Consider the following 27,526-nt stretch of genomic DNA (forward strand, 5'->3'; position numbering starts at 1 on the left):
TTTTTTTTGGTTTCTTGTGTAATGGCTGTAGATGTTTATTTTTCACATTTAATTTATTTTATTTTTCTTTCTGGTTAAATTTAGTATGCAAGACATCACTGTGAGGTTTCTTTTGAAAAATTAAATTTTTAACAAACATGTATTGATTTGAAATCAATGAGATTTTCATGATAAGTTAAGAAAACAATTTTTTAAATGCCAGCACAAATAGAAGAGGGATGTTATTAACAAATTCATGGAACAGCTAATCAATTTAAGCGATGACGTAGAGTTGGCAGCCGAAGCCCAGGCGGAAATTTCAGCATCATTTGAGGGTATAAAATTGTAAAAGAAATCTAGGAAAAAAAACAAAAATTAAAAACAAAAAATTATATTAAATAAATGTTTTAAATAACTACAATTGCTATTTTCTAATATAAATATTTTGAAGAATTCAATTTTACCTTGTATTTGTGTTAAATAATTATTTTTCTTCCTTAACATTTCGCTGTCCTGCAAGGCATATTGATCATAATCCCGATCTGTGGGTATCATATTGACTGTATTTGTACTCAGATATTTATGATGGTATTCAATATCAAGTATGGTTTTCTCCGATGACTTGTAGTAAATATCACCAATTTGCGCTGTGCAACGTATCTGTAAAACAAGTTGCAGTTGCCTTAAGTCACATTCTAAGACTTTACGAATTTTTTATTAATGCTTACCTTTAATTTTCCTTCTTCAAAATGATAGTCGTTGATGACAAAATGCAGGCCTATTGTTGAAGTTTGCATTTCATTGCGAGTATCTTTGTGGTTTTTATAATGACGTACATGAGATGATTGTATCTGAGAAAATAAAATAATGTAGAAGAGTTTACTATTAAATGAAAAAACACGACTTATTTGTAACTAAAAATACCTAATATGCAGACTACAACTTATTTTGTCATTTAAATTAACAAAACCTCCCCCCTTTAATAAGAGCCAAATTATAGACTTTATTGCCCTCAACATAGATTTTGTGATTCCCTATAAAACACCAAAAACCCCTTAATTGATGCTGGAGTACGAGCGTCTGAATGACTGTGAATTTATTACGGAACGCAAACCGAATGCTGAATTTAATGCGTATTTTTAATATACGCACATGTACTTGCACTCTGGTATGTTTAAAAGTGCATAAAACAAGTTAAACACACATTTTAGTAGGAATGCAAAACAAAAATTAAATTTGGTACCAAAAAATATCAAATAGTTGGTACTTTTTGACACTAGCCAGTTTTGACAATACAGAAATAGGCTTGATTTAAAAGTGAAATAGAACCTTTGTACGGTTCTAAGGTGCAACACAAACTATTCAGAAAAGAAAATATATCTAGTTCGTCCAAGCTTTCCTTTCAAACTGTGTACATTTTGTCATTTGAAATCTGTTACAAATTATATGAAAAACGATTTTATAAGGATTTTTTTCATTTAAAACTTATACAAAGTATTTTCAAAATAATTTTTGGTATCTGTCCACAGCGTTCCGGAAAGTATATATCATAGAAAACTACTCAAACAAAAAACTTACTCAAATTAATCACACATACGAGTGTTGTTTTTGTTTTCACATAGTTTTTTCTACTAATACATTCTCACCACTTAGGTTTCTGACAACTGAGTTAGGTCTTTGACAGGAGAGTTTCCGCTCTATGTCTATTCTCTATGATACATATTGCCGATAAAATCATGTATGAATATTTGGGGATTTGACAAACCTGATAATAATCTCAGCAATCGAATCTCTGCCATAAGAAGGCTAATAATGTCCTGAATTGAAACTTAATTGGATGGAGACGAAAAAATTGCGTCGGCGACAAATTTTGCTGACCATATGTCAACTCAGACTACTAGCTTAATTATTCTGAATAAGATTTCTTAGTTGTATTGCAGAAAACAAAAACAATTTTGAAGTTACTCCATTGTGTGAAATAATGTTTGGATGAATGTCAGAAAATGGACAACCATAACACGAGAAAATAAAACCAAAAGGAAAAAAATATTTCAAAACGATATACCTGTGTTGCATTTCGACTACGTGAGTGCTGTCAATCTGAGGTTTGCGCGTTCGATTCCCTTCAGAGAATCTAGGTGTATCTGTACACACAAAAAACTAAATTATCTGAACGCATCGTTTAGAAATAGCCAAACTGAATGCTACTATGCGCATTTACTACGCCCCTTTAAAGTCGCAAGATCTGGACACTTATTTGGCGTTTACTACGCGTCGTTCAGCTCGTAATAGACCAAGCAAACGTTTTTCTGATCGCAGCATATTAAAAACCAAACTTTACTACTAGCCACCGGAACGTTTTGTTCAGATTTTTAAAATCAATTAAATAATTCTTCGCTGAACACTCATTTAGCATAACTGAATGCAAAATTCAGTAAAGTTCTTCATAGAAACCGTAAAATAAATCTGAACGGGACGTGTTAAAAATATTTTTGGCAAATTTTTTTTTAAAACGGCTACAGAAATAACGGGATTCTAATAGAAAAACAACAAATATTAACTTTGACCAAATCTCATTTGTGTGTTGATTTTTGAAGTGAGTGGTTCATTTTTTATATACTGACATCCATACATTAACATTAAGCTTTGTCAGAGCAACTCAATTTCTATTGCCGGAGTTACAAGGTAAGTTGTATATGTATTTATGTAAATATTTAGTAATTATTGGACATATTATTTAACTAATATAATTGTCTATTATAGAAGCGGGAATCGAGTATAGGCAGCTATTAAACTAATTGTACCCCGATCAGATATTCGTGAGAAGCCTTTTAAGAAGTGTAAAAAGACAGTGTGTATTTTAAAAAGGTGATTTTATGGTAATTAAGTTTGTTCATTATTTATTTTTAAGTTTATGTTTTTGAATTTCGTACAAATATAATCCTGGAAAACGCCTTCTACAAACACCATCTAATTTTAAGGTAATTGTCGATGACAGACATATGCAGGAATTTCCTCAAGAAGAGCAGGTTTCTGTGAGTTAATGGAAACAGTTGTTTATGTAAACATTTATGTATGAATAATGCTTGTAAAATATATTGAATAAATTTTGTTAATTTTAAAAAATCTTTTATTTAATTCTCTGAACGCAGCTGGTAAAATAATAAGTTTACGTTCAGTAATGAAGACATTGAACGCATCTGATATAAAACTAAACTCTCGTTCAGTATTGCGAAAATTAAACGAATATAGTTAAAACCTGAACGCCCGTTTACTTTTGCACTAGCTGAACTCTATATAGTAAAAAGCTGAAAACGTAAAGCTGAACGTTTTATTCGGTTTTCCACTACAGTCATAATGGGTGAAAAATACCTAAGAAATATTCAGAAAAACTAAACGTTTGTTCAGTTTTTTACTATTTGTTTTTTTTGTGTAGATAAGCAAAAAGCAGTTCATAACATTAGTTAAATGCTTCAGTATAAAATCCAATACAGACAGATATATGGTACTTTTTACGGTCAAATTGTACCAGAAAAATGCAATTCTAACAATACTGTATCCTTGTGATAATCCCAAATCAAAATACTAATATATCCATTAAGGTTGCACCGTTTGAAAGCATAAAAAAGTGTCGGTATATCTAACTAAAACTTTTTACTTTGTAAATTTTGAAAATAGTAAACAATTTCAAACAATTTCAGAAACAATAACAAACAAATTAACCATGGGTGTTCCGACTTTGATTATATAAGGTAAACACATAGTCCTTAGATTCATTTGGGTCTATGTATTTTTATTTTCTTTAAAGGCGTTTTTTTTAAACTAATTAGAGGACAAACAAATGAATCAGTAAAACCCAACTACAGTTTCAAGTAAATTTTCTTGATTTTTTAAAAAAATTAAATCGCTACTTTTTCGAAACTTTCATGAATAAAAATGGAATTGTACAAATGGTAAAAATATGGTCAAGCGTGGAAGACCGAAGGTAAACAATTTGAGTGTTTTCTGTGTAAATATACCTGAAAATGTAGTGAACTTGCTTTACTATTAGTGATACCCTAATATTCACGTGTTTGTGTTAGAGTGCGACTATTTATGTTTAAATATATATGTACACCCGTATGTCTGACTGTTTCAGTGCGAATATTGCGTGCATAAACTACACAAAACTTTATTAGCAAATAGACTGCGGGGTTCTAGAGGGTTTCGGGCAGAAAAAAAAATTAAATGCAAACATAAAATATCAACACTCTCAACATGTTGCATAGATTACTTTCAACTTAGTCTCGTCTCACGATTGCTAACAATAACAAATATATACTCAAGTTGCAACTACACAAACATTTGTTGTAACATGCAACGTTGCGCTTGTTTGCCAGCCAACACACATCAACACTCGTACTCATATATCCATACGTCTGTACTGAAGTGTACACAAACATAAAGAGTGCAGTGACAAGCTAAAATATGTCACATCAATTTTGTTTATATACCCAAACTTACACACTCACTTCCTGCAGTGCTTGCATAAAAATCTATACAAACTTGTATAGGAAATTTTACTAACGATACTTCGTTTGCTTGTACACAGATAAGTATAGAGGACAGCGCATTTTTCCTCCTACATAATCGTACATTTGAGCAGTGCCCAAAACAAGATCACACCATGGAAACAAACAATCCAACAAATAGTGAATACTTACCTCTTCATTATTCACTGTCCATGTGAGATTTGCTGCTGGTTTTGAGTGTCGCGATGTACAATTGCCGCGTAATATATCACCAATGTGGTAACGTGGTCGTATGCCAATGATAAGTGGTGGATTGTGTGGCAGTTCTGAAATGAACATAAAAAACATACACACGTAAACATACATTAATTAACAGGAAAGGAAAAAAAAACAAAAAAGAGAGAATAGTGGCAGTAAAGTGAAAAAGCACACAAAGATTATAAGCATAAATTCTGGGAAATTAACACAACTGTTTTTGTTTTCACACTCACCTACAACTTCTAATTCGGCTGCAGCAATTAAGGTATGAAAAGAGGGGGCATCAGCTGATACCTCACAGGAATATTTACCCGCAGTGGCCATAGATGCTGATTCCAACACCAATTGTGTTTCATTGGAGGAAAACCGCTACGCAAGACACACAAACAAATACAAAGTAACGATAATAACATTTAAGCCATTTTTAATATTGTTTGTTTACAAAAATTGTAAACAAAATTGTTTACTTACATCCACTCGAACACCTGGTATTTGAAACACTTTTATGGCCGGCTTCTCATTGGGCGTATAACTGTAGAATTCTCTTCGTCCTTTGTACCATTTCACCGAATAGAGTGTGTCATCTTCAATGTCATAGTGACATTTTAATGTGATTTTCTGTCCACGTCGCACTGCATGCGGCACTTTAACCCGAACATCACGCAATGCTAATGATTCTAAGTACACAATAGACAAACAAAACGAAAGTGTTAATGAAACTCTTCATTTTCAATGGGAAATTTTAATTAGGTGTCATGTTCTTTTATTTCTCTTTTCTAGAGAAAAGGTAGACAAATTATGTTTTTAAAATGAAATTTACATGTGATTTAAGGGATGAGATTTCATTTTGGAATTATATATTAGTAGAGATCTCCTTCAACGTGGTTGGACATTTGTCATTTAGTTTGTTATTTATACAATATTCATTAGGATGGCCATTATTTTGCACTTTTTGGATTTTCAATTATTTTCGGATCTAAATTGAATCAAGAAAGCTCTTCCCAAAAGGCTTTAAGTAATCTAAAGATAATATGGAAATAAAACTATAGAGCAAATGAGAATCATAGACATTCACCTCACATCTTATTTGTAAAAATATCAAAACTTAGACAAAACACTAACAATAAACTGTGGTTTTCTCCTTTCAAACATTCCCTATTAAAGTTTGTTAGTGAGTAAAAATTATTTTGAATTGGAACAAAATTTAAAATAAAATGTGCAGCATCTAAATGTTATGCGCTTTTCCTCAAACGTTCAGTATTTGGTTTTCAGATGACTGAGAACAATCTAAGAAATTCGGCACAAGAAATTCCAAAGAAAGAAAAATATGTACCACCATAATGAGCACACACAGTATTTATATTCAGTATTTTTATATGACGGTTTTACTTCTTACTAACACATATTATAGTGACATGGATTTGAAAAAAATCCCCAATATTGAAATAATGAATATATCAATATAGTCTAAATATATTTCAAAATTTAACTTTCCCCAGATTTATCATATTATTATTACAAGTATACACGAAGAGAAAAAACATGGTTACTACACCTATACTGTGTTCTATGTAACAATATATTGTTGTCGTACACAAATGATTGTTATTTTAATTTAACCCTCCGTTAGTCGCAATCATTTTAAATCGAGACTAGTCGCGAAGTATCAAATTGATATCAACAAAAAAAGGCGCGTTTGAAAATAATCTCTTCACTTTTTATTTCGAAAACATAAAAACAATATTAAATGCAATATATTTAAAAGAGTAATACAAAAAAATTGCAGTCAAAATGTTATTTTAAAATAGCTTAAAATTTAGGGCGATTAAAAAGTTTACAATAAAAAAATGATTGCCTGTATCAACCAGATCAGTTGCGAGTTACGGAGGGTTAATTTCAGCAATATTTAAGTTAATGTAAACATATGTATATTCATTGCAATTATAATTGCAAATATAATTACATAAAATACTACAAATTATACGATGGCCAAAGAAAACAAGTCAACAAATAAAAATAATTAAAAAAAAAAATAAAAAAAGAACTTTACATTACTTCCCTCAAATAACAAAAACCTTGTTATGAAAATTGAATCCTTCAGAAATGCCTTGACTGAGTTTATCATTTTTAAATCAATCAAAATGTCAAACGATTTCATACTGTCGTTTTTTCTCCTTGAATAACCACCAACATGCACTCGTAGGAGTGTGAGCTCATTCGTTCATTTCATTTAATGTTGTTATTTCTTTCTTTGGGTTTTGTTTTTTGTTCCTTTAATCCTTTTGCTGAAACTCAACTTACACTCAACTCAACTCAAACAAACACATTCACACACTCGTATTTGGTAACATTTATAATGTTTCTTGATTTTACCCACGCCTCCCTTTATTATTCGTCTTTATTTGCTGCCCTTCATTATACATGCCCTCAACAACCCATTGTGCGACTCATTCTTTTTTTTTCGTTCATTTTTTTTTCTTTTTGGTGTTGACATATTTTTGTCACAAAAAATTATTTGTCTGTCTTACTGTCTATCTAACCGTCTATCTTCTCCTTGTCAGTCATTCAGTCAGTCAGTCGTTCATTTATTCATTCATTCATACGGTTTTTGCCAGCTCAGAATATTTACCCCTTTTTTAATATTTATCATGCATTCATTGAATTCATACGAGTACGAGTACAACTACAATAACTACTATTTTCCATACATCCTTAACAGTCAAGTTGATATGAGACTGTGAGTATTCCTTGTTGGTTTTGATAATTCAGTTGCATTTCATTTTGTGGCAATAAAATGCGATTTCATGTTGCGCCTTCTTACTGTCAGGTTTTGTTAAAGTTTTTTTTTTTCGTTCGTTTTTGTTGCCTTTTGTACATTTTTATATAAATTTGTATTCAGGTTTTATTTCTTTTTTTTTATATTTCATTTCATATTGTTGTTCACTTTTTTATTCTACTGTGTCCTGTGTGTTATCGTCAAGTGCATTAACTTTCTCTTGGCGTTACACATGTGAACAAGAGATGTAAATGCATTAAAACTTACTTGATGCAAACTAAATTAACAAAGGGAACATATTTAGTGATTGGGATATCACCAAAAAGTTGAGTTTATTTATATCCATATTAAAGTGTATATATATCTACTAGAGTGTCCCTTAGAATTAAATTTTTTTAAATGTTGAAACGCTACCCACTGAAAACTTTCGCACTGACCTAAAATACCACTAAAAAAAATTTTATCTTGTTCTAAGTAGGGCAACCCGTGCCGACTTTCAATATAGTTTTACAAGGGGAAAAATTAATTTTTTTCAGTTTTTTTTTTTAATTTTTGCCATTAAATAATTACTTTAATATAAAAGAATCGAAATGTGTCCGTAATTATCATTGTAATGAGATATAAATGACAAAATTTTGTTAAAAAATGTTAAATTTATTAAAAAATCGCCAGGCCATTAACGTGTCTCAGGCAACTAGAACAAGAAATGTAGGAACAAAATTAACATATTTTGATAAATATTAAAATAAAAGCTCAGTTTTACTTAAAATATATCCATATTTACTTTTATATGAGTTTTTATCTTCATAGAATACAGTTGACCTGTTCGCAGGTATAACTAAAAAAAATATTTTTTAACTGCAGTTTCAAAACTCCAATTTCAAATTTTTAAAAATTTTGTTAAACAAATTTCAGAATTTTTTGATCATCACATGGGGATTTATTGACAACATAATAGGGAATAAAAATGTGAAAAAGGTATGTATACCTCCTATAGTTTTTCGGTACCTGCGATATAAATTTTGCGGTTTTCGAGAAAAACTAATTTTTTGGCAATATTTTGGAGAATGAGCTCAATTTCCTTAGTGTTGTTAATTTTAAGTAAAATCTGTTCAGAATATTATAGTCCAGGTAATTCTAAATATAGTCTGAAAGTTTTCCTAAAATCGGAAAACGTTAACCATTAAATCGTGAAGGTCAAAAGTCAAATTTTTCAATATTTGGAATTTCTAAAGGAAAGATAGCGAAATGTTATATATTTTTGCGCCGATTTTGATGAAACTTAAGAAAAATATAAAATTAAGTCTAGTTTTAACAGTAACAGCACAAAAATGGAAATTAACACTTAATAGCACTTGGGGTCAAAATTACTGTTTTTCGTGATTTTAAAATTTCAGGGTCATTTGGATACCAAAGTGCTATTAAGGGTTAATTTCCATTTTTGCACAAAATTTTTAAAAAACTCAAAAAAAATGCATCTCAAAACTAAATCGAAAGTCGAGAAGTCAATGGGTTGCCCTTCATAGAACAAGCTAACATTTTTTTTTGCGTTAGTTTAGGTCATTACGAAAGTTTTCAGCGGGTACCGTTTCAACATTTCAAAAAAAAAATAATTCTAAGGGACACTCTAGTGTATATATATCGACTCACCAATTCATTAAGGTCTTTCGATCCAACAGTTTGACTGGCTGGCTGGCTGTCATATAAATCTTGTGATCAAAGTATAGGTTGTAACTCTAAAGACAATTCAACAAAATGTGGGCCTGTTGAACATCGGAATATATATCGAATCTCTTCCGAAAATCATAATGATGGGGGATTCCATGTCAAGTGAACCAACTTTTGAAATCGATGTCTTCCGATCGGGATGTATCGGGATATTCATCGCAGAGCCACAAAGGTATATACATATATTCTGGGTCCTTATGAAATTCTAAGATGATCTAGCTATGTCGGTCTGTCTGTACGTCCGTCTGTTGAAATCACTATAGGGAACAAACAAAAGGAGCTAGCTGACTGATAGGGTTGGTTTGCTATTGAAAATGTAGAATATCGGTCCATTATTTCTCCTAGCCCCCACACAAATGTCCCCCGGAATACTGTTTGATCAGTCATAAATATGTTGATTATGCGGCAATCCTGATAAAATTTTTCAGAAATTAGTTCTATGTACTCTGAAAATATACTGAAAATCGGGCAACATTTTTCTCTAGTCCCCACACAAGGTCCCCTTCACAAAATGTCTTGAACATTCATAATTGTAGTATAATTCATAATATCGTGATTAATTTGGACATAAACAAGTTTAGTGAGGATCGATCCATAATTGACATATAACCTATATATCCAAAAAAATACTTTATTGTCACATATTGCTGGTGGATATACACGATTCGGCACTGCCGAATACAACACTCTCACTTGTTTATATATTAATGAAACTAATTGGATGGCATTTTCGTTTATTTCGGTTACAGTAACCTTGATTTCTTAATTTCTTTTAAAAAATAAAAATTGAATTCCTAACCAAAATGAATACATTCTTTCAAAACATTTACGTGAAGGTGTTTTTTGTTTGTTTTTGCTGTTGTCTGAAAATATAATAAAGTACTGAAAATGTTTGCATTTATAGTGACATGAGTCAACATGTTTAAAGATGTACGAGTTAAATGTAATAAATTTTAAATAAATTGAAATTATTGTAAAATGCTGGAAAGGGGGTTGTTGGTTGGTTGTTGCAAGGAAAAACAAAAGCAACACCATAAAGAAACAAGGAATAAAATCAAGGATAAATACTAAAGAGAACAAAATTAAATGTATAAGCTAATGAAATGGGTTTTATCTTACGCCACAGATAAAATTGATACAAGTAATGTAATTTAAACGCTACAGAAATAATGAAATATTTTCAAAGAATTCTGCCAGACGCAGATATGCATTAAGTGAGTAGAAATAAAGTATGTTATACTTTAATATTATACTTTTATATTTATATAAAGTTAAGCAGTAAATAGTTTAACCTTTTTGCTTTAATGTTGTAACTTTCTGTTTAATTTGAACCGCATAATTTAAGATGAATTTTGTTTGTTTGTTTGTTTTTAAACCCCCCAAAAAAAATTATTGATGTTTTTATTTGTATTGAAGAGTCAGTCAGTCCATTTAGGGTTTCGGTCATTCATTGTCTCAATGATTATCGTCTACTTATAAATTCTTTAAGCATAAAAAACATTTAAATTTCCAATGTTTACTTGGGTTTATATACGTTTTGGCTTTTTTTTTGTTGTACATGTAAAAACCCATATCAAATTTCCAATTCAATAAGCATACAAATAAAAATTCGTGTTCGATCCTTTGGGTAACTATTGAGCATACACCGCCTTTCCTGGGGATTAAATGGTCAAAGGTTTCATTGTTTAAATGTTTGGCGTCTGCGAATGATGCAGTAGGGAAAAAGAAGTCAACTTACTGAAACAGATTTGTTTTAGATTTACTGAAAATCGATGTTTAATATTTAACAAACCAAATATTTTGTAGTAAGTATTTAACAACAATCTATTGGTTTTCCAAACAAACGTAGAAATATAGTCCTTTAAGTAACAAATGTTATTTATATTGTCCCTTTTAAGCATGTTGCTGCATGTCTGTATTGAAAACAAAAGTGTTGGCCTTTTTTGCTTATTTAGTCTGGGTTTATTTGTATGGTTTTTCTTTAAGATTTTATAAGTAAATTTATTTTGTAGACCTTTCTAAATGTATGTATGTAAGTATGTACTTTGAAAGTCTTTAGAGAGTAAAGGTTTTGCAAATAACTAAGTAGTTCCTAATTCAGAAAACGTATATTGGTGTACGGTGGGAAATCATTGTGTTAAAACGAACAAAATTTGTTTTATCTTTCTCTAAGTATGCAAAATTATATTTACAGATAATTACGTTTACAAGGCTTTTGTACATGTAATAATAAAATCAACAAGGAAGTTAAAAATAACATGCATTCTTACAATTGTTAGCTGACAATAGCTAAAGGCAAACAAATAAGTAAGAATACGAACAATTCACAAATATACTATTATAAAATGGCATTTCATAAGATGTTCATACACATTGTAGCAATAACCCAGCTAAAACTTGATAATTACTCAATAAACTAATTCACAATGACTACTATATACCGTCTGCATTACCTAGAAGTAGTCGTATAATGTCTTGTTTATTATTTGTTATATAAATGCTTATTTTGTAATCATTTACTAATAACTATTTCGGTGTGATATAACCATCAATGTGCTATTTAATTTATTACTTGCAAGTAGAATTAGTGATATTAAAGTAATGTCATATTTATAAGTAGTGCAGTGCCAGAGTTTAGCATTTAAACCCACTCAACATTCCTTATAACGACTTCTGTAGAAGTTGTCATGATGAAGATAAGGAATAAACTTCTTTGTTTATGCACTGTTTTATCGGGAACTCGGACTACGACAATGGGTATTAGTTTTCTGCATGGTCTAGCGGGAACCCCATTACGACATGTAAAGTGCCTAGTCTAAGGACCTGAATATGATCCCTTAGGGTATTACAAAGGGACCAATTCACGAATCTAAGTGAGCTGGTCTAACTAAAATATGCAAAAATATACTCTTAAGAGCAAAATATGCCAAAATACATTCATTTGCAGGATTCCGGTTTCACTAATTATAACAGAAAATAATCGAAAATAGTTAAAAATATCAAACATTTTTTGTAACTGTTAATGCTTTGAAATAGCTTTTAAAATATAATTTTTATTAAATTAATGTGAGTACCACTGTATGTGATTTCTTAATTTTATTGCTTTTAGGGCCTTTTTGTGTTTTTTTTTTACCACACAAAAACAAACAAACATGCTTAAGATTATGATGGTTTAAATGTTAAGTAGTCTACTGTGATCATTTAATCTTTGATGATTGATTCTGATAACATATTTATACAGAACTAAACTTTTCGGCATGAATAATTCTGTTTTAAGATAAACAAACCACATCAATAAAAACAAAATAAGGCAAACATTTTACATATTTAAAAAAATATATATAAATTATAAAAAACCTTACCAAAAAATAAAAAAAAAAACTTTTGAATTTTTTTTAATAAATTGTCCATTAAAAATAAAGTTATTTTGGGCTATTAGGAAATATAAAAATAAAAATATGATTTATTATACTTTTCCCTCTACAACACAAAAAAAAAACAACTAAGAAATTCATAATTTCACCTTTATTGCTCTTAAATTTCTTCGTTTCACAAAAATCTTTCCAAAACTCAGAAAAATAGAAAAAAATAAATAAGAAAACTTTCAAGTATTTCATATTAACTGGTATTTATTCTTACAAAACAACAACTAAATGGTAAAAACTCAAGGGTCTACTTAGTTTATTGTTGTTGTGCTTTAATAAAACACATTTTTGTGTTTTAGTCCTTGAAGTGGTAAATGCGTGTAAGTGTGTGTTTTGTGTGTTTTTTTTTCTCTCTCTCCTCAAATATTTTGTATGTTTTTGTTGTGTAATTTGTTGTTGGTGTTATTTGCGTGTAACATTAGTTACTGTAGCAGCAGAAGCACCACCACCATACACTGGTATCAGTATAATAAAGTGACATTTATATGACAGTAAGAATATTTTCACATGTTGCTTCTTCAGTTACAAAAACACACACACTCAGTCATACCTTCAGTCACCTAAAAAACTTTGTTAAAATGATTAATTACTTATATGTACAGCAAATAGCAAATAGCTTATGTATATAGTTTACAGTCAAATTTTCCTTTAATAGCATAGCAAAGTTTGTATCTTGGAAGAAAAAGAAGCAACAAGGTTAACCAACAACCCACCCACCACAGTGATACAAATTAGATTGAAAAGTAATGTTTATAAAAGTTTTATTTAAACAAATTGATATTTAAGCACAATTGAGGAGAATATCAAATTATAAGGTAAAAGACACAAAAAATAAATGTTTTGATATCCCATTTATTTATTACAAATATTTCCCAAAAATTAAAAAAAAAATAATCCACCTCAACAACAGCTATCACTAGACCCAAAATATTTTGGAAACCTTCAAAAAACAAACCAATATTTAATTTTCAGTAAGTAAAACAATTTTTGTGTTAGTCGGCCTAGTGTACATGCATTTACATAAATATAACAAACACATGTCATTATAAATGACTTATGGATGAAATTTACAAATTGATTAAGGGTGTTGTAAGCATAAATAGTTTTAATATGTTTAATAGAAAAAGTAATAAATAAAAGTGTCATTTTAAATAATTACATGCCAATTAGCCAACATTATATGCGATAATTCAAAATTGACTAACAACAAAAATTCTTTTTTCTGAGTGTACATAATTCATTCTCATTTGAGAATATGTAAATCCGTTATATGAATACCATGCGCTGACTACTTTGGACCAGTCATCAAACAGTATCTTTGTGATCTATGTAGGGTCAATTTACTTTCTGATTATGACACGCACGTGTTGAAATAACTAGTCACGTAGCAATTTATGTAGCTTTCGGTGACCATAAATGATGGGTAAAATCTATGGTTCGGGATTGTAATAGCATATCTTTATTGATAGCGGAGAAGATGTAGCGATATCCGTCAGTCTGTTAAAATCAACTTTCCGAAGCACCCAAATAAATTACAAACATGATTAGTATATCAATATTGTACTGGTTTAGTTGCTATTGAAAACCAAGTAAATCGATATGCAAATGGTTGAGTAAAATCGATTTATGTTACCTATTTTTGACTTTATCTGCATTAAGAATATAGAGAAATGGATAATAAATGAAAGGAATTTTTTCGGATAAATAAACGGATAAATAATATTCGGCACTACTTCCTTGTTTAAATAATAAGAAATTATTGAGAAAAGGAAACATATAATATTCCGTGCCTTTGAAATTAATATGAAAATACTTTTCGAGGCATTTAGTTTATCGGGACACTTCCCACTGTACAGTCTAGAGATATTCATCCCTGTGAGCCAATTATTTACTCTTGTTTATGAACACAGTTTCATCTATGGGTTTTCCAAAGCTTTCCAGTTCTTCATTGTTTTCTCTTGTCTTTGGTCTTTTTATGTAAAATTCTGAATTTTTATGAATGCCGATACTTTCTCTATTATTTTAAGATCGGGATTCTGGGGAGGCCATGGAAAACAGTATTCCCTGCTCTATATGTTGATAAACATGATGATTTGTGGCATGGAGCATTATCATGCTGTAAAATTAAATTTTCCAGCAAAAGCAAGTCATTTCAAATTTCAAGGTATCCTGATCTGTTGTAATAAACATTAAGGTGGACCCTTAATGTATGGCAAAATTAAAAACTCACCTGTTTCAATAACGAAGTGCAGTTTTGTGTCAGGTTACGATAAAAAAAAATTTTTCAAAGGTAAAATTTTGCAATATTTGGAATTTCCAAATGACCCCTTTTGACCCCTAGTACTCTTAAGGGTTGATTTAAATTTTTGCACTGTTGTTGTTAATTTAAGACATTAAGGTACATTTTTCCCCACTTTCATTAAAATCTGTCCATAAATGTATAATATTTTGATATCATTCATTTGGAAATTCCAAATATTGCAAAATCTTACCTTTGACCTTCACGATTTAAGGGTTAAGGTTGTCCGCTTTTAGTGAAATTTTCAGAGTGTATTTATAATTATCTGGTTTATAATAATCTGTATAGTTTTTACTTAAAATTCATAACAGTATGGAAATTCGTATCATTCGTCAAAATATGACCAACAAATTAGGTTTTCCCGAAAATCTCAAAATTTAAATCGCAGATACGGAAAAACTGTAGGAGTTATTTTTCCATATTTTTATTTCCTATTATATTCTCAATAAATTTCTTTGTGATGATCAAAAAATTCAGAAATTTGTTTAACAAAATTTTTAAAAATTTTAAAATGGAAAATGCCGTTAAAAAAATTAAATTTTTTTGATCATACCTGCGAATAGTTTAATGGTATCCTACGAAGGCAAAAACTCATATACCAGTAACTATGAATATATTTTAATTAAAAATTAGCTTTTATTTCAATATTTCTCAAAAAATTTTAATTTTGTTCCTACATTTCCTATATTTTTATATCTCATTAAAACGACAATTACGTAATTATTTAATGCCAACGATTTTGCAAAAACTGAAAAAATAGCATTTTTCCCCATGTAAATGTTCTCACGAATTTTAACCCTCGTGCGGCACATCAATTTTTAACCGATCGAGCTCAAACTTTTTTCAAAATTTTTGAAAAATCTAAAATAAAAAAATAAAGTCCACCTTAATAAACATATCCCCAAAACATTACTGAGTTTTATATAGCTATATGCTTTGATTCTGTCGAAAAATCCAGATAGCTTTTTCCAAATGGCCCTTCAAATAGAAAGTGGTTATTACAGGTCCAAAATATTTAAAATTACTTATATACATACCTAATTTGCCTTAAAAGATCTTTGAAAGTGTATTCTAATAATGAACGAAATTCTATTTTTAGTTTGTTGATAAACTCTTTGCATTTCTGCTTGATATTGTTTAATTATAAATATTTCTACTTATTCAGAAACCTGATATTTGGGCTCTATATTTGAACCTCTTAATTGTATTTTATATTTAGGCATTTCAGTTTGAGGCTAGCGAAACTACAAACTAACTCCTATTGCTTTAATAAGAATGAACATGTAGGAGTATGTATATTATCGCTTTTTATACTTTATTACATTTCCTGATGTACTAATTTCATTATTTTAAAGCATAAATTGTTTTTCTGTACTTTTAAAATAATTTCCTGCTTAATAGTCTTATTTTTTTCTTATTCGCAAAAATAAACTTTGTATAAGTGTTAGTATTTGTTTGATTATTTTCTTGTTATTTTTTTTTTTTTGCTTTATTTTAAAACCCACATAAAGTTTTAAATTTCTTGGATTTACACTAAATTAAACATACATTACAATCATACACATTCATGATTAAATTCGAAACTCACATTATACATAGGGGTTGGTTGGTGTGTCAAATGAATAAACGAATATAAAAAATGTCATAAATGAGGTCATATTAAAGTAGATTTACATTTAAAGTTAAAGTTTAAAAGCAACAAACGAATAAATGCATTGAAATAAAAAATAAAAAAAACACCCTTCTTATGTGACTTTAGTTTTTTGTATTAAAACCAAAATTTACACTTGACATCATCGTCATCATCATCATCATCGACATGAGTGAGACTTATAAACAAGAGAAATTGTCTTTAAGTAAATTATTAAAACAGGAAATCACAGATGATGGGGTGAGTAATCAAACATAAACATCCGTACACACAACTACATAAACATGCACCCTCTATACATACAGATGTATGTATGGATGTATTTGCACATACATAAGTAGAAATTATAAGGGTGAACTTTGATATAAATAGTTTGTACAAAACCATTTTTCTATCTGGTTTCATGGAGGAGTATGTGTTTGTTTAAGTATGAGTATGAGTCATTTATAATTTTGTTCAAATTAAATTGTATAGAAAGAAATCAATTGATACGTAAATATTGACTGCTAACTTTTATTTATACTTAATATTGTCATGGGTGTATTTGTACATGAATGAATCGTTTGTTTTTACATCAGACACACACACTTTCATATACACACATACACATATTTGTAAGCTTAAATACATATGTATGTATATCTTAAAATGTATGTGGGTGTTTTTTTGTATTTATGTTACACATTCATATTTTCTATGTTAATTTATATCTGTGTGTATGTGCGTATAATAATGTGTGTATTTTTGTCTGTTTGTGTATGTCATCTTTTATTATGTTTCTTTTTTTTTTGGATTTTATGGGGAGGTTGCAAAAGATTATCTTCTTGTTCGAATTAGTTTACTGAGTTGTTTCAACTTTATTTCTTTCGACAGGGTGGGTTAATTTGTGTGTCAAACTATTTTTAAAAGTGTTTGACTATATTTGGAAAGTTTGAGAATATATTTATATACAAATACAGTATTGAACAAATTTATAGACAAGTATAGACTATAGTTTCTAGGTATCTATTTCCGATTGAAAAATGAACATAACATGGGTTTGATTCTACATATCGTAAAATTCAATATTGAGTTTTTAATGGATATTTGTACAGCGTGTCAATTAAAATTTTTTTTTAGCTTTCTATAATTAAAAATAACGACTTTCTTAAAGTAAGGAAATCATATCTGTAACCACAACACATTTAATTTTATTATGTTTTTTGTGTCTCCTGTAAAATTTTAAAAAGTGATGCTAGGCCCTTTTGCATTGTGATGATACATTTCAAGTACTTTTTGACATCTATTATATACGGACACTTAAAGGTTTTATGAATGTAATGGTATAGAAGATGATGTATTTTCTAAGATTAATATTTATTTATGGTGGTACATTTTATTCCAAACCCTAAGATTACCCAGCAAAATCTGTACTTACCTAGTAAGCCAGCACGTAATGTTGGAATAACATGATAAATACTATTTGACTGAAAAACTAGTTATTTTTGTTTGAGATTTTAAAAAAATGCATGGGTCCTGCAAATTTACTTATATTCTGCACAGATATAAGTAGTTACATTCACAACAAGAATATGTAGCTAAAAAAAAACAGAACAAAATTTGCCTTGTGTGGGAATCCAACCGACACATTATTTATTTGCTAAATAAAATAATGTGCTGGATAACCACCACTCATTACAAAATAATGCATGTGGTAACTAGTCGTCAGTAATTCACAAAATTTTTGCTGGATACCTTTAAAAAGTAAATAAATTAAATTAAAAACTTCTCTACACAACTGTAAGTTTTTAATCTTTTTTGTGGTATGATTTGTATCTCACTTAAAAGGTTCAAAAGCATAAGTTTTTTGTGTTGTTGTTACTTTTATGTAATAAATATTTAAATTTTAGGTTGACATACATAGACACCAACTAGGGTGGCCCTTAGCTTGCACTTTTTGATTCAAAACTGTTCTCCGTCATCTAAAAACAAAATACTGAACATTTGGGCAAAATCGGATAATGTTTCAAAATGTATGCATGTAAACAACGCACTCCTTGTTTTGTTTTTTTTTTTTATTTTCTTTTGACACAAAAAATAATAGGTATACTTGTGGTTTGTATTTTTAAAAAAGAGAAGAAAATGTGAAAATTGTTTTAAACGAAACTTGTTATTTTTTCAAGTTGAAACTTTAAGAAAATCCCCATATTACTACTTTTGCTACAAAAAGTGCTAAATTATCATGACTGATTGTAGGTTAGTAAGTGAAGTTTTTGTTGAGAATATAAAATATTTTAAATTTGAAATAGTTTTTTAAAAATAATAAAAAAATAAAATATATATAAAAATAATTAACACGTCTACATGAAAAAATTGTATACCTGGCCGAACGAGGCACGATTACAAACTGTTTCAAAACTCACACTACAATTAAAAATGCGTTTCTAAAATATAATACCCCGTTGCCCTCGTCCGCCCCTGTAGAGCGATTAATTTCATTCCCTGGAATTGTAAATCGTTCTAGAAGACAGATTCATAAAATTTTACCGGTAAAGCATAATAGACTTCAATTTATTGATACTGATTTCAGTATCAATAAATTGTAAAAAAATTCAGTAAAAATTTACTGAATACTGATTTTTTTTAGTAATCAGTAAAATTATACTGGCAACGCAATCTAAATTTCATTACTAGTAAAAATTTACTGAATACTGCAATGCTTAATGCATTACAAATATAATGAATTGTGCCCATGTATTGTCGATTTGAATTTTTTGCAATTTCGTTTAAAAAAATGTTTGAAAATGTAAAATTTGTGATTTTTTGTATCAAATAATAATAGGTTATTGATTTCCATATATATCTAAACATGTGTGGGTAAATGAAATTCATAAACTACTTTTTTTGTTAAATATTGCTACTTTAATACAAAACTCGAAACTTGAAAGAAAATGTGCAACCCATTTGGTTTTTAGATGACGTAGAAAAATCTTATACTTTAGAAAAAATTTCTAAATCAGGAAACCCTAATACATACATTTATAAGAGTGGGTTTCATTTTGTATCAAGAACAAGACAGTTTATTTTTATATTTTGCTTAATTGAATTTATTTCTGTTTCTTAAAAAACCCGCATTTTAATTAAAATTATTACTCATCATATGCTTTATTTTTGGTCTTATCACAATTTCAATATAAGTTTCTTTAGGATTTAGCAACAAAGTTAAAATATATGTTGAAACATTAAATTTTTTATTTCTATATTTGGGTGACCTAAAGCTAATTAGTAGTGTGCTAGTCTATCAATCCTGCGGAGGTCTATTGAAGTCCCGACAGACGCTCTGGCCAGATTTACTTCAACGTTCTTCTTTACTCTGCTAGGTAAAAAGTTAATAGAAAACCCATTCGTATTCTGTGATAAAATACTTTTCTAAAGAAGCAGACTTTTAAAAAATCTGATACGGACTAAACCTTCACAAATTTAAATAACTATTGTAATCAGAACGACTTTCAAAAATCTATCACAAATATAATTTTTAAAATAAAGACTGTAGTATAACTAAATAAAAATATTATTTAACAAATATATGTACATATGTATGTACCTATATAAAACTAACATATAAAATACATACTTTAAATTTTAAATTTATTCAAAATATAAATTTTGATACAAAAATTAAAATTCAAAACATTCCAAAATGCTGGCAAGTACTTTAACAAAAATCTTAATAACATTTTTATTACACCATGTCAGGTAATTAAAATTGTTATTAATCCCGCCTGTGCCTAAGAACATAACTTCAGTAGCCATAAACTGAATTTACAAGCAAAACTTCGTACATTTAATAAACAGCTAAATGCTAACAAAATACTTGAACACAAAAAGTCGTAACAAAAGAATTGCCTTAATCTAAACAAGCACCAGCTCAAATAAATAAGTTAAAAACATGAAACAACTAAATGCCAGCAATTAAATATAAATCAAATACTACTCAGACACAATTATAAATAAACGAACAAACAAACCTCCACAATCAAAGTCACTTCAATACAACAATACACATCTACATAAATATATACATATATAAATCCACCTAGACAAAAAAAAAACACATACATACCTACAGATATACAAAAATACTGTAACAAATAATAAAACAGTTTAACACCGGGTATTGGACACAAAAACAAACAGAAAAAAGTTTCAACTAAAGCTCACACACATACACTTGGTGTTAAATAATTACAACAGCAACAATATACAACAATACAATACAAAATGAAATGAAATTTACCATGGCACAAACATAAAGGAAATGTAGCAGGAAACCGTGGCAAATAAAGCAATTACCTACCATGACAAAACTATAATAATATTAAATTATTAAATAAAATATACACATGCTACAACTACAACTACGACTACAAGCAACAAAAATAAATATAAATACAAACAAACTGCTTTTTATTATCACTGGCATTGATTTATACACTCACACACACACACACACGTACAGATACTTACACACACTCTCTCCCTCATACATTCATTGATTCAACTTTAAGGGCTAAAGGTTTACACAGGTATTAATAGGGGTGACAATATATGTGAGTGTCACGTTACACTGTGGTTATTATGGGAGTTTAAATGAAATATTTGACCACTCATAATGCCCAATTATTTATGTAAAATATAATTAAACATATGAAATTTATTTTCTATTTTTAAGTTGGTGGGTAATTTTTAGAGTTCAATATAATGGTTTGGTAAACGAATTGTTTTTAGTTAACTTTTTTTGTAAGAAGAAATACTACAGAATTACATTACAGTAAAAGAGGTGTTTAAGTTAATTGAAACATTTGTTTGTGTAAACATTTATTCATATGCAATTTTTGTCTATTATTTGTATAGATACAAACGAATTATATGTATGCAAAATATTACTTTAGAGAGGGATATCTCGAAGAAAAATCAAAGGCAGCAGCAATGATTAAATTTGTTTTTACTGCTTCAGAAAAATTTCTCATATTGCCGTTACATTTTCCTGGCATCATGTTGCTTCAACATTTTCTTAGCAACATGTTGCTGCAGCAATATTTCTAGCTTCCAATATCCTCGCAACATGTTGCTGCAAAGTTTTCTTAGCAACATGTTGGTGCAATTTTTTCTTAGCAACATTTTCTTAGTAACATATGCTATGCAATATGTTGCTGAAGCAGTATTTCTAGCAACATGTTGCTGTAGCAGTATTTCTAGCAACATGTTGCTGTAGTATTATTTCTAGCAACATGTTGATGTAGCAATATTTCTAGCAACATGTTGATGTAGCAATATTTCTAGCAACATATTGCTGCAACATTTTCTTATCAACATCTAAAAGTTATTTCTAGCAACATGTTGCTGAAATATTTTCTTATCAACATTTTCTTATCAACATCTAAAAGTTATTTCTAGCAACATGTTGCTGAAATATTTTCTTATCAACATGTTGCTGAAATATTTTCTTATCAACATGTTGCTGAAATATTTTCTTATCAACATGTTGCTGAAATATTTTCTTATCAACATGTTGCTAAAATATTTTCTTATCAACATGTTGCTGAAATATTTTCTTATCAACATGTTGCTGAAATATTCTCTTAGCAACATGTTGCTACAACGTAATTTCCAGGAACATGTTGCTACAACGTAATTTCTAGCAACATGTTGCTACAACGTAATTTCTAGCAACATGTTGCTACAACGTAATTTCTAGCAACATGTTGCTACAACGTTATTTCTTATCAACATGTTGCTGAAATATTTTCTTATCAACATGTTGCTGAAATATTTTATTATCAACATGTTGCTGAAATATTTTCTTATCAACATGTTGCTAAAATATTTTCTTATCAACATGTTGCTGAAATATTCTCTTAGCAACATGTTGCTACAACGTAATTTCCAGCAACATGTTGCTACAACGTAATTTCCATCAACATGTTGCTACAACGTAATTTCCAGCAACATGTTGCTACAACGTAATTTACAGCAACATGTTGCTACAACGTAATTTACAGCAACATGTTGCTACAACGTAATTTCCAGCAACATGTTGCTACAACGTAATTTCCAGCAACATGTTGCTACAACGTTATTTCTAGCAACATGTTGCTACAACGTTATTTCTGGCAACATGTTGCTACAACGTTATTTCTAGCAACATGTTGCTGCAACATTTTCTTAGCAACATGTTTCTGCTACATTTTCTTAGAAATATGTTCCTGTAAAAATATTTCTAGCAATATGTTGGTGCAAAATTTTTTTAGACACATGTATCTGCAACATTTTATCAAAAAAATTTTAAGAATTTGGATTTCGGTTTAAAATTACTGAAAAAATTAACATTTGGATGGAAATTTTTTTTTTCGATTTTCACAAAAGCTAAGTTTCGTATCATAGTAAAAAAAAAAAATGTTGAAAATCCAACTAAAAATAATTTTTGTATTTCATTTAAAACAGTTTGTTGCAACCCAGTTATCATTTATTAGTTTCCCTAATATCTTATTAAATTGTATAAAAACAGAAAAACTATTTCAACCACTGTCCTTTTATAAAATATCTGCATGTATACATAGTAGGTGAACATTTTATTATATTTTTGTTCAGTTTGTTCTCCTACTTTTATTTAAATAGTGTTAAAAACACATTAGCACACGTTTTTGTGGTAATAGTAGACTAAACCAATAGACGTGACTTGATATAAATCTAATGTATCAAAAACAATAGTCTATGTAAACTTGCTCTATGTATAATAAAGGAAAAAACTACACATAAAATATATGTATTGTATTATATTATATATAAATTTTGCTACTATTTCCTGTGGTGGCTATAAAATAAAATCATAAATTTAAGGAGTGAGATCGAAAAATTCTTAACACACGTTTTTCATTACATTTTTTAACCCAAGTATTATTTGAATTTTTTTTTGATCAAGTTACCTTTGAAAAACATGTCAGTTATTATGTGTAATGTCAATTATATTAATTTTTTTGTTAATCTGATTAAAATGAGTGACCAGAAAAAAGTGCGTACTGAAATTATTAAATATTTTCAACAAAACCCAACTTGGTCTTACAAAAAGTTGGCCAAGCATACAAAGGTCTGCCGTCAAACTGTTTCCAATGTTATTAAACAGTACCGGGAGAACTTGTCAGTTGATAGAAAACCTGGTTCAGGTAGAAGGAATGGTCCACATGATGTTTCTAAAGCCAAAAAAATAGAACGCATTTTCAAAAGAGCTCCCAACACATCCGGTAGGAAAGCAGCCCGGTTAGCTCAGTGCTCGGACTATTTGGTACGAAAAGTTAAAGCTAATGCAGGTTTAAAAACATACAAGGCTCAAAAAGTTCCTGACAGGAACGCTACTAAAAATTTAGAGGCCAAAAACAGAGCACGGAAATTGAAGTCAAGTTTTATAAAAAAATATTCTTGCTGCATAATGGATGACGAAACGTATGTTCTGGCAGATTTTTCGCAACTTCCAGGTCAAAAATTTTATGTTGCTGATGCTCGAGGGAATGTTGAAGAAAAGTTTAGGACCCAAAAGCAGACAAAATTTCCCAGAAAGTTCTTGGTATGGCAAGCAATATGCAGTTGCGGCAAAAGAAGCCACTCATTTGTTACAACGGGCTCTATAAATACCGAAATTTACATCAAGGAATGTTTACAAAAAAGGCTGCTTCCATTCATAAGACTTCATAATGTGTCCACTTATTTTTGGCCTGACTTGGCATCCTGTCACTATGGCAAACAAGCCCTTGAGTGGTACAAGAACAATAATGTGGTATTTGTACCAAGAGAGGCAAATCCTCCAAACTGCCCGGAGCTAAGGCCAGTGGAGAGATATTGGGCTCTTGTTAAAAGAGAATTGAAGAGTACAAAAAAGGTGTCCAAAAGTGTGGTAGATTTTAAACGGAGATGGACTACATGTTCGAGCAAAGTGACAGAAAGCACTATAAAAACGTTAATGGAAGGGTTTCCGAAAAAGGTTCAAAATTTCATCACTAGTGATTAAAACTATAAAAATAATTTTTTTTGTAAATTGTAATAATAATTTCAATCAAATAAAAAAAAAATTAAAGCTGTAAGTTTAGTGGTTTCTTTTTTATAAACATATATGTATGTTAAGAATTTTTCGATCTCACTCCTTAAATTAGAAAATAAAATAAAATTTGATTTGATTTTTTTGCTGGCTGCATACATGAGCACAAGTATATTTTAATAAATTTTCTGTGTGTTGTGTTGAAAATTTAATTTGATTTGCATGTAAATACAAGTGTGAATGTAAATATGTTAAAACACGTGTATACATTTATTCATATTCTTTGGGTTCACACCTGATGCTACATATGTATTTATATAAATATGTAAATATGTATTTTTGTACATACATACTTAAGTATATTACATATATGTATATAGTTCAAACTACCTTGGAAATCTTGTTCATTCTCATTTTCCCTTTTAATTTTTTTTTATTATTATATACCGGCGCTGTCTTTCTGACTATGAAATCCTTTTTGGCTCATAAATTGCTGTGATATTTATTTATATGTAGATATGTATGAGTTTCAAGGATCGCACTTAATATGGGATTGTTTTATTTTACGTTTTTAATGTTTAAATTGTAACAATACAATATTTCGTGACTGTTGGTGTTGTTATTATTGCTGGTGTCATAAATTATGTTAATTTATTACAATTTACATGTGTTTGTTTTTAAATGAGCACAGTGGGCTTAAATGTAATTGTTTGAAAATGAAAAGTGCTGTTGACTTGAGGAATTTACGTGTCCTTTAAAATATTATACATTTAATTCGTATTTGTATTTGAGAACAAGTATTTTTTCATCCTGTGATTCATGGTTTCAACTGTATTATATTTATTATTTTCATATTGTGTATCTACTGTTATATTTGAATGTTTACTTACATATTTTAACTTTTATGTTTAATTTCCACGCATTTCCTTAACACTTTGTTTTTGTTCATTTTTTTTTGTTTGTCGTTTCCTGTAAAGTTTCCTTTTTATTAAGCCTATTTGTTCTCATGTACTTTTTTCATCTTCGGCTTGTTCTTAACAAAAAGTAACACCGAATTTAAAACTTCATTTTCGAAATATATTGCTGTCTTTTTGTTAAGTTGTTTGTCCGTGTGTCAGTGAGTCCGCTGAATTGTTCATTTGTGTTTGTATTTGTATTTAAAAACGTTTTAATTTCCTTTCATTTTCGTTCCTCCGTTGTTTTACTTTTTTTATTTGCATTTTGTTTTCGTTTTCTGTTGTTTTTTTTATTTTGTTTGTAACTTTAATGTGTTTATTTTTACATCTCTTTTACAGTTTTTCTATAAACATTTATATAATAACACTTACACAAATACACACTTATATATATGAGTGTGTGTGTGTGTGTGTAAAAAGCTGTAGTATGGCAAAACGGAAGTCATACTTAAGACGTGATTGCATTATTATGTGTCTTTAAACGAAAAATACTTTCACATTTTCGTACCAAGTAAACAATATCATTTTCACTACGTTATTTTTAAAAGATTGTAGAACGAAATATAAAAACTTTCTTACGCCAGAACAAACAAAGAAAATGTTTAAGAAAAACAATGACAAAAGTTAAGCGACAATGGAGAACTGAAAAAAAAACAATCTTTCAGAAGTATTAAAGGATTTGGGAATGTAACCATTTATTCCGTATCGAAATCTAAAACCCAAAATGTGTGAAAACTTAAAGAGATTTTAGAGTAAGTAAGAAATCGATTGATATTTTCTTATAAGTCTTATAGTTTACATTTGGATTTTAGTGCTGCTATTTAATAGAATATATTTAGGGAGAATATGTAGAAAGTTCTATAAACACGTAAATGTAAAAAGTTTTTACAACCAACCAATAAGTAAACTCATAAATGCAACATTGACTATTACGAATTGAATAAAACTAAAACGGTAGATATATATAAGAAACAATTAAACGATCGATTTGATCGAAGTTTAGAAGCATTTTTGGTAAAGCTTTAGAAAACCAAATAAAACTTGTTCAAAATAGGCTTTTTGGGATCAGAAAAATCACAAAAAATACCACATCAGTGGTTCATGTCGTAAGCCGATAAGCTATTGATTTTGCTATTTGTTTTTTATTTGAAAAATTTTTTTCTTGTGTAATGTTATCAGCAATTGTAAATGTTATTAAGAAAATATTAAAAGTTTTCAAACTTCTAAAAATAAATAAGTAAATTTTTTTTTTAAAAAATTTAGTTTTTTTCGCACGAATTTTTAAAAAATCAACAACACTAAAAATGCAATGAAATGTTTTTATTTCAAAATCTTTGCTGAGAGAATTTTTAACGCTCGTGTTGTATAAAAAGCCGATTGCTTTTCGGGGATCGGGGCCGTGTTTGGCGATGAATGCATTAAATGTATATTTAACACATTTCTGTAGCATATTTTCAGGCGTTGCAACCATTTAAGTATTTTCTTTAAAAACTTCTTAGTACCAAGTAATAAACATTTATACATATAGGATAACTACTTACCTTTTGTAAAGATTGCCATCAGAATGATCCATATTAATTGTGTTGTATTATATACAGCTTGCATTTTGTAGATTTGTTTGCTAAATGTGACACACTTTCCTGTTTTGTTAGGATTTCAAAAACTATCTGCAAAGAAACAACAATTTAAAAGCATTTGAATATTAGAGACAAAAACAAATATAAATGTTTATTTAAATCACAGACTATATATAGATATATATGCGGGGAATTTTTAACCAAATCTTAAACATAGTAATGATGTGAAACACCCACAAGTGTGATAATGTTTAGAGAATAAATTCTGCAAATATCTACTCCTAACAGATATTCAAAT

The 27,526-nt window shown here is 29.1% G+C and overlaps 1 protein-coding gene across 1 annotated transcript; it reads right to left on the reverse strand.

Annotated features, from left to right (window-relative positions):
• Positions 1–27,285, reverse strand: beat-Ia (beaten path Ia). Its single transcript, XM_065501301.1, has 7 exons — positions 27,193–27,285; positions 5,220–5,425; positions 4,982–5,117; positions 4,683–4,816; positions 708–830; positions 444–639; positions 1–335 (listed from the first exon to the last, which is right to left on the reverse strand). Exons 1-7 carry the CDS (start codon positions 27,254–27,256, stop codon positions 166–168), a joined length of 1,029 nt encoding a protein of 342 aa, XP_065357373.1. The 5' UTR covers positions 27,257–27,285; the 3' UTR covers positions 1–165.
• Between the last annotated feature and the right edge of the window lie 241 nt (positions 27,286–27,526).

This window comes from Calliphora vicina, chromosome 2 (assembly GCF_958450345.1).
Source record: "Calliphora vicina chromosome 2, idCalVici1.1, whole genome shotgun sequence".
Classification (NCBI taxonomy): domain Eukaryota; kingdom Metazoa; phylum Arthropoda; class Insecta; order Diptera; family Calliphoridae; genus Calliphora; species Calliphora vicina.

What these genes read in the sequence shown, in the direction of transcription:
- beat-Ia (XM_065501301.1), bottom strand. Translation starts at nt 27,256, where the DNA reads ATGCAAGCTGTATATAATACAACACAATTAATATGGATCATTCTGATG. An exon ending in GATGGCAATCTTTACAAAAG is followed by an intron (nt 5,426 to 27,192) that starts GTAAGTAGTTAT and finishes TTGTGTACTTAG; the next exon opens with AATCATTAGCATTGCGTGAT. An exon ending in TACCAGGTGTTCGAGTGGAT is followed by an intron (nt 5,118 to 5,219) that starts GTAAGTAAACAA and finishes TGTCTTGCGTAG; the next exon opens with CGGTTTTCCTCCAATGAAAC.